The 12,968-nt window shown below is 38.8% G+C and overlaps 2 protein-coding genes across 3 annotated transcripts; both read left to right on the top strand.

Moving 5' to 3' along the window:
- Nucleotides 1-1,550: 1,550 nt before the first annotated feature.
- On the top strand, nt 1,551-5,404 carry LOC114479140 (choline transporter-like protein 5). The gene is made up of 7 exons (XM_028472657.1): nt 1,551-1,597; nt 2,390-2,438; nt 2,697-2,770; nt 2,871-2,955; nt 3,112-3,196; nt 4,887-5,003; nt 5,095-5,404. The coding sequence occupies exons 1-7, from the start codon at nt 1,552-1,554 to the stop codon at nt 5,203-5,205; spliced, it is 567 nt and encodes a 188-aa protein (XP_028328458.1). The 5' UTR covers nt 1,551; the 3' UTR covers nt 5,206-5,404.
- Nucleotides 5,243-11,803, top strand: LOC114479139 (choline transporter-like protein 5-A). Of its 2 annotated transcripts, none has more exons than XM_028472656.1 (15): nt 5,243-5,314; nt 5,399-5,482; nt 5,966-6,078; nt 7,467-7,598; nt 7,695-7,794; nt 7,882-7,974; nt 8,094-8,178; nt 8,700-8,938; nt 9,920-10,014; nt 10,101-10,204; nt 10,270-10,343; nt 10,436-10,506; nt 10,624-10,673; nt 11,502-11,586; nt 11,692-11,803. In XM_028472656.1, exons 2-15 carry the CDS (start codon nt 5,403-5,405, stop codon nt 11,790-11,792), a joined length of 1,422 nt encoding a protein of 473 aa, XP_028328457.1. In that variant the 5' UTR covers nt 5,243-5,314; nt 5,399-5,402; the 3' UTR covers nt 11,793-11,803. The 2 variants fall into 2 exon arrangements, with proteins under 2 accessions (XP_028328457.1, XP_028328456.1); XM_028472655.1 differs by having other exon boundaries at nt 10,585-10,673.
- Nucleotides 11,804-12,968: the final 1,165 nt, after the last annotated feature.

Here is a 12,968-nt window from a genome sequence, read left to right as displayed (position 1 = left end):
GCGTATGATTGAGAGAGAGATGTTTGGTCATGTTGTTGATGTCATGTGTTTGTTGATATGAATTGATTTTACTGACGATTTTAAATGTTCTTATTGATTTTAAACAATTGTATGTTTTATCATGTAAAACACTTTGAGTTGCCTTGTGTATGAAATGCGCTATACAAATAAATTTGCCTTGCCTTCTCCATCAACTAGAACTGCTGTGATTGCTTTTAAAATATGTATTATTTAACAGCGTTTTAGGACCACGTTGCAGAGTTTTTATCTTTTAAAATTATGTTATTTTAACTTTAAGTTTTTTTTTTGTCAAAATTACAACTTTCATTATCGTATGAGCTTTTTTCTAATGCCAGTAGGACTTTATTCTCATATTTGTCACGTGCAGGTGTAGGTGCAGACCCAAATGCAGGAACAGAGGTGGAGCATTAAACCAATATTTATTGTTCGTTTAAACACGGTCAGGCAAGCAGGGATTGGGCACACAGTGGTCAGTCCAAGGAGGCAGATAGCCACAAAACCAAGAACACAGAGTGAGGGTAATCAAGAAGGATGTCCAAAAGTAGAAACGCTTGTTGATCCAAGAATTACTGGCATGAACCCGAGCCCAGATCAGGTCACAAGTGATAATGTAGTAAATGCTCCAGCACTGAACTAAGGCAAAGCCTCCCATTTATTTATTTAGAGCAGTTAATTGCAGCTGGTGACCAGGAAGAGAAAGCTGCTGGGAGGAAGACCAAGAGTTCCTGTATGCCCTACAAAATAAAACCCCATCCTGACAATATTATCCTCATAAATTCAGATTTTATTCAAATTTCTTTGTCATAAATTCAAACTTTTTTCTCTCAATATTTCCTTTTTTCCTCTTAAATTTGGACTTTTTCTCATAAAATGTCCTTTTTTTCCCTGATAAATTTCGAGTAATTCTCGTAAATTTAAACTTTATTCTCAATTTGTTTTAATTTTTTCCCCCTCATAGATTTAGACTTTATTCTAAAGTAAAAATGATCATACATTTAGACTTTATTCTCTCAATATTTCATTTGTTTTTAATCATAAATTAAGACTTTATTCACGATTGTTTTTCTCATAAATTTAGACTTGATTCTCATAATGTTTCATTTTTTCCTCATAAACTTAGACTAATCCCTCAATATTTTAATTTTTTGTAAAGTTAGACTTTATTCTCAAATATTTTTTCACTCGTGAATTTAGACTTTATCCCATAATATTTTATTTTTTTCCTCATAAATATAGACTATTCTCATTTTTTACCCTCATTAATGTAAGCTTTGTTTCATAACATTTAAATTTTTTTCTCATTAACTTTGACTTTATTATCAAGTCTTTTTAATTTATTTTTCTCATAAATTTGAACTTTATTCTCAAATGTATTTATTTTTCTCTTCATAAATGTAGACTTTATTTTGAAGGCCAGTTTATTGAATTGTTGAACCTAAAACGCTGTTGTAGTTTTTATTTATTAATTTATTTATTTAATTTAATTGAAACAAATGCAGGAACTCTTCCTCCTCCTCCTCTTCCTCAGTAATGGCTGCTCCCCGGGTCTCACCGAGCAAAGCTTCTGTAACTCACGGTGAGTTCAACTATAACATCTTTATTACTTATATATTTATACATTTATACTCACTGGTCTCTCTGTTAGGTCGAGGTTTCACCTTTAATTCTGTGTTTATGGGACACACACATTGTACGTGTGTGTGTGTGTTTGTCCCAACACATTAAAGTGATAATTAACATGATATATAAATGTTTTTTAAATATATATCAATTATATGTAAGCCATATGAATGTGTGAAATAAAAGGAAAACACGGAAGAAAAGGTTGAACAACGTAAACACACGGAGTTTATTTTAGTCTCAGATAAAGATTAGCTGAGAATTAACGCTCATGCGGTGTGACGTCACAGCTGTGTGTGTGTGTGAGAGAGACACACACTATACATTTTATTATTTGATGTTTAAAGATAAACTTCTTTAACAGGTGGTGATTTAATGTGACTAAAATGACTCAGATTAAACTCATTTTATTTAATTTAACTCGACTCAGCAGCTGCTGGTTTAATGAATCATCTTGGATAAAGATTCGACTCTTTGTGGTGAACCATGACTCGTGGATCTGCTGAGCACAGGATGTAGATTCAGCATAAACACTGCTGGTTTAAAGGATTCAAAAGAATCAAATCCCAGAAACAGTGTTTGTTCACTAGCAGTAAGAGTCAGGACTCACAGGACCTGGGTGACTCTAAAGAGTCACAGACCTCCCTGAAACTATCAGGACTCTTATGAATCAAACTGACTCCTCAGAGGACTCAGTGATTCAGTTAAAAAGATTCATAAACAGAGATTATTTATGGTGTGTTTGCAGGAGAAACTCATCAGTTTGACTCTTCCTTTAAAGGCCCGACCAGCAAACGGTAACATTTCACAACACACACACACACACACACACACACACACACACACACACACACACACACACACACACACACACACACACACACACACACACACACACACACACACACACACCATAGAAACGTGACTCCTATGAGGGTATTAGTATTAATGAGTAGGTTTTTAATCATTAGTTTTCTCACAGTTTTTATTTCTTCATCCTTTAAATCTTTTCATAGAAACAGAAACAGATCCTCAGATTGTTTTTGTTCTTTCAGGAAATGCACCGACGTCTTCTGCTGTTTCATCTTCATCTTAGTCATCCTCACTTACCTCGGCCTCGGAGCAGTGGGTGAGAAAACACACACACACACACACACACATGTTTCATGTTGGTTGGATGTTTCATTTTGGCTGGATGTTTCATGTTGGTTGGATGTTTTATTTTACAGCCTGGATTCACGTTGACCTCAGAAAGCTTCTCCATCCGACCGACAGCTATGGTTGGTCGTGCGGTGAGGAAGGAACATCCAACGCGTGAGTGACCCTTTAGGAAGGATTGACTATTGATTATCAGTGATTGATTATTATTGATTGATCATTTATGATTATACGTGATTGATTATTTATCTTTATTGATGATTGATTATTAGTGATTAGTTATTGATTATTAATCAGAAACCTGTGCTGCAGAAACAAACCCTTCCTGTTCTACTTCAACATCCTGAAATGTTCCAACCCTTCACTGATGCTCAGCCTGCACTGCCCCACCCCTCAGGTACTACCATGGGTTAGTTAGTTAGTTAATTAGTTAGTTAGTTAGTTAGTTAGTTAGTTAGTTAGTGCCCCACCCCTCAGGTACCATCATGGGTTAGTTTGTTAGTGCCCCACCCCTCAGGTACTACCATGGGTTAGTTAGTTAGTTAGTTAATTAGTTAGTTAGTTAGTTAGTTAGTTAGTGCCCCACCCCTCAGGTACCATCATGGGTTAGTTAGTTAGTTAGTTAGTTAGTTAGTTAGTTAGTTAGTTAGTGCCCCACCCCTCAGGTACCATCATGGGTTAATTTGTTAGTGCCCCACCCCTCAGGTACCACCATGGGTTAGTTAGTTAGTTAGTTTGTTAGTGCCCCACCCCTCAGGTACCATCACGGGTTAGTTTGTTAGTGCCCCACCCCTCAGGTACCATCATGGGTTAGTTTGTTAGTGCCCCACCCCTCAGGTACCATCATGGGTTAGTTTGTTAGTGCCCCACCCCTCAGGTACCACCATGGGTTAGTTAGTTAGTTAGTTAGTTTGTTAGTGCCCCACCCCTCAGGTACCATCACGGGTTAGTTTGTTAGTGCCCCACCCCTCAGGTACCACCATGGGTTAGTTAGTAAGTTAGTTAGTTAGTTAGTGCCCCAACCCTCAGGTAAGTATCCCTAGTTAGCAGTGACGTGCCTTGAGCACTAGGGTTAAGTGGGCAGGGCGTTGCAAATCGAGACCACTAATGTCAACACCAATGACAATTTCATATGTTTCTGCTGGCAAGTGTTAATTCAATTCCATTCAACTTTATTTGTATAAAGCAATTTACAACAAAGTAATCTCAAAATGCGCTTATCAAAATATAAAATTCATAATAAGCAAGAAAAAACCCAACAAGATCCATATGAACAAGCATTTAGCCATCTAACAAAATCAACATCGTAAAACACCATTAAAGAAACATATGCAATTATTCGATATAGCCTCTATACTCTCCCAACAAATATATCTCATGACACGGCATCGCATCCATTGTTTGTGTTGAAAACACAGAAACACAGAGAAAAAGACAACAACAACAACTTAGAACAGCCTCAGTGAGGAGCATCCAGAAAGTCAATCCTTCCATTCACTGTGGAAAATACGAACAATTTTCTGACCTTTGCTTTGCTCAAGCTCTGGTGACTTCACTTCACTAATGCATTCTGAAGGTGCGTATAGCATTTAGCAGCATAGAGAGCTGCCTTTTTACGTAAATGGTTGTCAACTTGGGGAACTGACTGCGCATGCATAAACACATTAAAACATGCTATGGAATAGAGGCAGAGCAGCAATGGGCTTTTGGAAGGGGGTGTGGCCTCCTCCTGCCTTACAGCGGAGTGAGACTGTGCAGCATCTCTGCCGTACCAGGAAATAGCAATGTTTAGTCATTTGGGCTATGAAAAGCACAAAATGCTGACACTTTCAAACTTATAAGTACTGTAGGCTATCGGAAATGGAAAAATAAATCATTTATAATTAAAACAAATAATCAATTCACCCTTGGGTAGGCACTGTCTACCTTGCCTACCCTGACTGCACGTCACTGCTAGTTAACCCTATCACCATCGGTCAGTCAGTTTGTGTGTGTGTGTGTGTGTGTGTGTGTGTGTGTGTGTGTGTGTGTGTGTGTGTGTGTGTGTGTGTGTGTGTGTGTGTGTGTGTGTGCACCGATGCGTGTAGGTGTGTGTATCCCAGTGTCCTCAAAGCTTCTTCTCATTGGCTGAGGTTCAGCTCAACATCAGCTCCTGGAGCTTCTACAGAAATTTTTGCAGACCTGGATTTAACCAACCAGAGAAGGTCTGACATCATTATCATCACTATCCCTCCATCATCGCTCCATCTCTCCACTCAGGATGATGTTTCTTCTCTTTCTCTGTTTTCTCTGCAGTCGTTGTCAGATCTTCTTGCTGATGAAGACTGTCCATCCTTTATCATGCCGAGCACCCCAGGTTGGTTACCTTATCCTTCTTCCTCCTGTTGGTTACTGTTTGATGTGTGAAGGTTCAAAGTGTGTGTGTGTCAGTGTTTCAGAGGTGTGTTCCAGACCTTCGTTCTCTAAACGTTTCTGTGTCAAACAGCAGTGTTGGTGACCTGCAGCACACCGCTCAGTACGCTCACTTCACCTTTAACCTTTGACTTTTAACCAGGTGCTTACACATGCACTTTTATTGCGAAATTCCTCTGTTTTTCAGAGTAATGACGGGGTTGTTGACCTCGAAGGAGGTCGGCAGGAAGGTGGTGGAAGATTTGACTAAGTCATGGAAATGGATCCTAATGTAAGTTTGTGTTCAGATCCTTTGATTCTCTGATCAATAACAATCAATCACATGGTTATGCTTCAGCTGGTGATCCAGCTATCCTGTGACTGGTTTCGGTGTAATGTACTGAGTTTGCCTCCGTGCTGAGATTATAACCCTAACCCTAACCTAATCCAATAAACAAATAAAACATGTCCTTTCACTTTGTAAACAAAAATAAACAAAAATGTTTAGTTTTGTTTTTATTAGCAAAAATTAATTTTCCGGTAGTGTGTATGTGCATATATGCTCATACAATCTCCGTACATGACGGGCACATAACCCAGTTGGTTTCATGCTTCACCTGGTGATCCAGCTATCCTGTGATTGGTTCCTGACTCATGAACCAGTTGGTGGTGTTGTTATGACCAATTGAAGTGGAACACCAGCAGGTGACGTGTCCTCCTGATGTCTCCAGATGTTTCTCTGATGTCTCCAGATGTTTATCTGGTGTTTCCTTAGAGCTCTGCTGATCTCCTCCATCATCAGTCTGCTCTTCGTCCTCCTGCTGAGGTTCACAGCTGCTCTCCTCCTCTGGATCATCATTCTATCGGTGCTGATGCTGCTCACTGCAGGTGAGACTTTAGGTTTGGAAACACCATGTGACCCTGTGCATTAGTGGTTCTCAACCTTTTCACCCCACGACCCTCAGAGCCCGGGGAACCCCACTGTAGCTGAAGGTGGTTGAACACAGACATGAACATTGAAGAAGAGTCATGTGGAGACAGGCCCATCTATAAGGTGGACTAAAGGGGAGAGATTTTTGGGGTCCATCTATAAAGTCAGAAAAATGATGGTCATTGTTCTATGAATTCAATAATACCTACTGTTATCCAGGAAGTTTACTATTATTTGGGCCATAGTATATATAGTCATCTTAAAAATGTACAGTAAATCCTTGTCTTAATCAGAAATGAAATGTGTTAAAAACCCTAAAAATGGTGTGAAAAGGTGGTGAACTGGGATTTTAAAAACCACAGAAATTGGTTAGAAGTTACAAATTAGAGTGGCCAAAAACAGTGGTAAAAAGCGTTCAAAGTGTCAATATTTGGACAATTAGTTTAAACTGGCAAATAAGGGGGAGTGGCAAATGGTGAATGTGGTTAAATTGACAAAAATAATCATGAAATATGGTGAAACATATTGTAGTGTGGATGAGCCGTGAAATAAGGGTTACTGAAGTCTTGTCAGAATTTGCCTTTTATTGCTGAACAAGGGAGCAGGACAATCGCACACAGTGCTCGTACACACCATCCACACTGTCAGCACGTGAACTAACACACTCCTTTTCCTCCCGCCCACCCTTATTAATCCTCGTTCTACTCCCGCCAACCACGAACTAACGCGAGAGTGAGGACACAACAAAAGGAAACGTCACAATCACATACATTAATTCAGGGCGGCAAACACACACGGAAACACCCAACGTGGCAACCCAGACATGGCAACACAGAACAACACCAAGGCTGGATTCACCGGCATCACAGTATGTCTATAATGGGCCAACATATGACATTATAAGTGCTGAAAATGTATTGAAAGGGAAAAAAACGTGCAGAAAAGGCATTGAAATTTGATGGAGAAGTGTCAGAAATGGGAGTAATGTTGCAAAAAAGCATTAGGCAACAAAAAGTGATGAAAATAGGTGAAAATATGGCAATTTGGTGTAGTTGCAGAAAAAAAGAGAAACAATTCTTATTCTTAGTTTCTTTAAGGCATCTGGCGACCCCCTCCCAGTGTCTCACGACCCTAAATGGGGCCCTGACCCCAAGTTTGAGAACCCTGCTGTACAGGATAAACAGGTCGAGAAGATCTTCGATCCAAAGTTCAGGTCATCAGTGGTGCTTTGCTGTCACCTGCTGGTTAGTTCTGGGCATTGGTTTGGTAGTTGGTTCTGTGTGAGTTTTACAAATAAACAAAGGACAAAAAATACAAATAATGATGATGATGATGGTGTGTGCAGGTATGTGGTTCTGTGGTTCTCGGTGGTCTGAGCTTAGCTCCAGGCCTGGTTCAGAGCTCAGTGTCATGGAGGTGGGTCTACAGACCAACGTGGAGGTCTACCTGCACCTCAGACAGACCTGGGTCTGCCTCTGTGAGTCTCACACAGTCCCACAGAACCTTCATCGGAACATTCATTAGAACATTGTCGGTGTTTTAAAGTCCCAATGTGTGTTTGTGTGTGTGTCAGTGGTGATCCTGGTTGTCATGGAGACAGTGCTGGTTGTGATGCTGATCTTTCTGAGGAGGAGAGTCAGAATAGCCATGGCTCTGCTGACTGAAGCGAGCAGGTGATACATGAAGGATGTTCAGGGAGTGTGTTTATGTTAAAGTGTGTGTGTGTGCGCGTGTTAATGTGTGTGTGTGTGTGTGCGCAGAGTGGTGGGTCACATGATGTCCACGCTGTTCTTCCCCATCTTCACCTTCATCCTACTGAGCGTGTGCATTTCCTGCTGGTCCCTCTCTGCCCTGTATCTTTATATATGTTACATGACTTTTATCAGAATAAGTTAATCATATTGATTAGAATAAATTAATCAGATTCATCAATCACTGACTGGTGTGAAACATCTTTAACCATTGAAACCAGTTTCCTGTCGACATCAGAACACTTTCACAACCTGACTTTACCTGATGGGAACTGTAGCGTCAACAACAGCACCTGTACACCCCAGGTAATCAGATTACTCTCACCTGTAATCAGATTACTTTAACCTGTAATCAGATCACTCTCACCTGTAATTAGATTACTCTCATCTGTATTCAGATTATGTTTACCTGTAATCAGATTACTTTAACCTGCACTCAGTTTAATCTAACCTGTAATCAGATTACATTAACCTGTAATCAGATATTACTGTAACCTGTAGTCAGATTACTTTAACCTGTAATCACATTACTCTGACCTGTATGATTATGAGAATGACGAGTCAATAACAGACCATGAAGGGACTCGAACCCTCACTTTCCTGATTCGAAGTCAATTACTCTGACCTGTAATCAGATTATTTTAACCTGTTGTCGAATTGAGGCAATCAGATTACTTTAAAGTGTAACCCAGGTAATCAGATTACTCTGACCTGTAACTCTGAGGTAATCAGATTACTTTAAAGTGAAACTTTCCCAACTTTAACTTGTGTTTGTATTAGTTTACAGTGTAATCTGATTACTCGTACTCTCTGTGTGTGTGCCTCAGAGCTGTGGGGGCTCTGGCTGTAACTCCTCCTCCAGCTGGTCCTTGACCTCCTTCATACAGCGTTACCTGGTGCTGCTGCAGGTTTCTAATGTGCTGCTGCTGTGCTGGAGCTGCAGCTTCTCATTGGCTCTACAGGACATCACCCTATCAGGAAGCTTCTCCTCCTTCTACTGGACTCACAAGAAACCACCGGATGTAGCGACGTACGCGCTGCTACGCTCACTGCACACAGCGCTCAGGTAGCTACTCCAGCTTTGTTTACAAACAAACAAACAAACAAGGAGACACAGCAGCACAAAAAAATAGTCACTACCAAACTACTCAACCAACAACTAGAATTTCCTGAAGTAAATGCAGGTGCTGGCCCGCTTAGCATTAGCTAGCATTAACATGAACATAGAATTAGCTTAGCATTAACTTGCATCAGCATAGCATTATCTAGCTTTAGCATTAGCTTAGTGTTAGCACTAACATTTGCACTAACTTAGCATTAGCATTGGCTAGCTTTAGCATTAACCTATCATTGACATTAATCTAGTGTTAACACTAACCTAGCGTTAACATTAGCACTAACCTAACATGAACATTAGCACTAACCTAGCATTAACATTATCCTAGCATTGGCTAGCTATAGAATTAGCCCAGCGTTAACATTGGCTAGCTATAGTATTAGCCTTGCATTAGCATTGGCTAGCTATAGCATCAGCCTAACATTTGCATTGGCTAGCTATAGCATTAGTTAGCCTTGTGTTAGCACTAACCTAATACTATCATTATCCTAACATTAGCACTAACCTAGCATTAACATTGGCTAGCTTTAGCATTAGCTTAGCGTTAACATTTGTTTAGTGTTAACACTAACCTCGCATTAGCACTAACCTAACATGAGCATTAGCACTAACCTAGCATTAGCATGATCTTAGCATTGGCTAGCTTTAGCATTAGCCTAATATTAGCATCAACCTAGCATTAACATTGGCTAGCTTTAGCATTAGCCTAGCATTAATTTAGTGTTAGCACTAACCTAGCATTAACATTAGCACTCACCTATTATAAGCATTAGCACTAACCTAGTGTTAGCATGATCTTATCATTGGCAAGCTTTAGCATTAGCCTAGCATTAACATTAACCTAGTATTAACACTAACCTAAAGCACTAATAATAAACATGATCATTGTCACTAATAATGTGCTCAGTGTTTCCCTCTGCTGGTTCTCAGGTTTCACTGCGGCTCCTTGGCCTTTGGAGCTCTGATTATTTCTGTGGTTCAACTTCTACGAATCCTTCTGGAGTTTATGGAGCAGAAACTAAGAGGTACACACACACACACACACACACACACGCACACGCACAGTGAATGTTTATCTGAGTGTGTTTATTGTGTGTTTATTGTATGTCAGGCGTAAATAACGGCCTGTCCAGGTTCCTGTTGTGTTGTCTTCGCTGCTGTTTTGTTTGTTTGGAGAAATTCATTCGTTACGTGAACAGAAACGCCTTCATCATGGTAGGAGTCACACACACGCGCGCGCACACACGCACACACTTATTCATTCCCATTCTAACCACTAGATGGCAATCTATGGAAAGAACTTCTGCACCTCAGCCAGAGACGCTTTTTACCTTCTGATGAGAAACGTTCTGAGGTTAGAACACATTAGAAACACACACGCGCGCACACACACACACACACACACTGAGTGACTCACTGACTGTGTGTGTGTGTGTGTGTGTGTAGGGTGGCGGTGGTGGACAGACTAACAGACGCTCTGTTGTTCATGGCTAAAGTTCTGATCTCAGCAGGAGTCGGTGAGTGAATGAGTAAATTATGATAAACTTAATGTGGTCACCATGGTAACATTCTAGAGCTGCTTGTCTCTATTTCAGGTTCTCTCATCTTCTTCTTCTTCTCTAATAAACTCCCAGTTGATCAGGACCAGGTCCCCATCCTCCACTACCCCTGGCTCCCCCTGCTGGTTAGTGACATGTGGCCCCTAAAAATACACAAAATGAATGCAAAAATACACAAAATGAATGCAAAAATACACAAAATGAATGCAAAAATACACAAAATGAATGCAAAAATATACAAAGTTAATGCAAAAATACACAAAATTATTCTAAACATACAAAATTATAGGAAATTGCAGAAGAATTTTTTTAATTTTATTTATTTATTATTTATTCAGTTTATTTCCGACATGGTTACATTCACTTTTTTTTTTTGTCTTTTTTGTACATGCCGAAAAAGGAGACGAGAGAAGCAGTTTGCTTATCCGGGTCCCGTCCCCTGTTTTACCATCGCAAATTTACATGGGTTTACATGTCTCTCTGGTCAAAACATTCTTCATTACTTCTGAATAAGAATAAAATGTACAGAACAGCATCAGTAATACACAAAATGGCTTTGAAAGTACACAAAAATAATAGAAAAATATACATAACAGCAACAAAAACACAGAAAAGATTACTTAAAATATCAAAATTACTCCAAAAACAAACAAAATGAGTACAAAAATACACAAAAACTAAAAAAATTACAAAAATGCACAACAATAAAACAGAAATAACCAATATTGCAATAAATGATGCAAAACATCAACAAAAATACACAAAATGACTAAAAAACACACAAAACAACAATGAACACACTCAAAATGTTTAATGATATACAAAATTACATTGAAGACACGTTTAGAAAAGAAAGTGAAAAGCACAGAAAACGCTGCGTCAGATGTTTTTAATTCTTTAAACTCTTCTTGTGTAACTGTGTGTGTGTGTGTGTGTGTGTGTGTGTGTGTCAGATGGCGACTAGTGGCTCCTTCCTCGTCGCTCACTGTTTCTTCAGCGTTTACAGCACATGTGTGGACACACTCTTCCTCTGCCTCTGTAAGCCCCGCCCACTACTCCACCATGATTCACTCTGACCTCACACTGGTCCCACGTCCTCTTCCTCTTCCTCTTCCTCTTCCTCTCTCTGCTTCTTCCTTTCAGGTGACGACTTGGAGCAAAACGACGGTAGTTCACAGAAACCCTACTTCATGTCCTCTGAGCTGCACGGCATTCTGGGAAAATCACAGAAACGTCTTCAGTGACTCAAACACAGAAAAATGTACTTTATTTTTACATTTTTATATTGTATTATTTATGTTGTATTTATTAATAAAATGATTTTATTTTGACCCAGTTTTAGTAATCAATATTATTAGTCATCATGGTGACTGTTTTTAAATCTTTATTTTGGTTAAATTTGTGTTGTTTTTTACAGGATTTAAAGTTTTTGAGTGACTTTTTAAAGCAGGGGTTCTCAACCTTTTAGTCAGGTCCCCATTTGGGGTCACGAGACAGATGCCTTGAGGCATCTGCAAAAACAGATGCCTCAAGAAATTCTTTTTTGAACAATTTAAGCCAATGTTTGCTTATTTTTACCCTTTTTCTGCAACTACACCAAACTTTCCATATTTTAAACTATTTTCATCACTTTTTCTTGCCATATTTTTGCTCCTTCTAATGCATTTTTCCTACATTACTTCAATTTCTGACACTTCTCCATCAAATATCAAAGCCTTTTCTGCACATTTTTTCCACTTTCAAAACTTTTTCAGCACTTATAAACCCTTTCCACCACTTTTTCACCTAATGTCACATATGTTGAACCATTATTGTCACTTTTAACCTCTTCACCATATTTAATGAATATTTTTTGCCAATTTAATCACATTCACCATTTGTCATGTCCGATATTTGCCAGTTTAAACTAATTTCTGTCTGATTTTGACCACTCTAATTTGCAACTTTTAACCAGTTTTATTTCTCAAATACACAGAAAATGACAGAAAAGTAAACAAAAATACACAAAATGAGTCCAAAAACAGTTTATGGGGTCAAAAACAACAAAGGTACACAAAATTACTCAAAAAATGTACAAAACGGCAACAAAAACACCAGAATTGCCTCCAAAAATGCAAAAACCACACTAAACAACCAAAAAAGTAGAAAAAATCACAAAATTGCAACAAAAACACAAAATCACTTTAAATTGTAAAACATGATCAGGAAAAGATCAAATCAAGCACAAAAAAAAAAGTGGAAGGAATGTATTTTATCGTTGTTGTTAAAAGCGGGGAAATAGCGCCTCTCCAACATGTGGTGTGACATGGTATTACGCACGTAAAAAATAAATAAAGAAAATTGAAATTTTATTTTTTTTATCATTAATACAAAAGGAATAATGGCAGAAAACAAATAAATTCTAAATTATTATTTGTTTT

Source organism: Gouania willdenowi, chromosome 17 (assembly GCF_900634775.1).
Source record: "Gouania willdenowi chromosome 17, fGouWil2.1, whole genome shotgun sequence".
NCBI lineage: Eukaryota > Metazoa > Chordata > Actinopteri > Blenniiformes > Gobiesocidae > Gouania > Gouania willdenowi.
The sequence above is the reverse complement of the archived record's forward strand: the minus strand, read 5'-3'. Positions and strand labels throughout refer to the sequence as shown.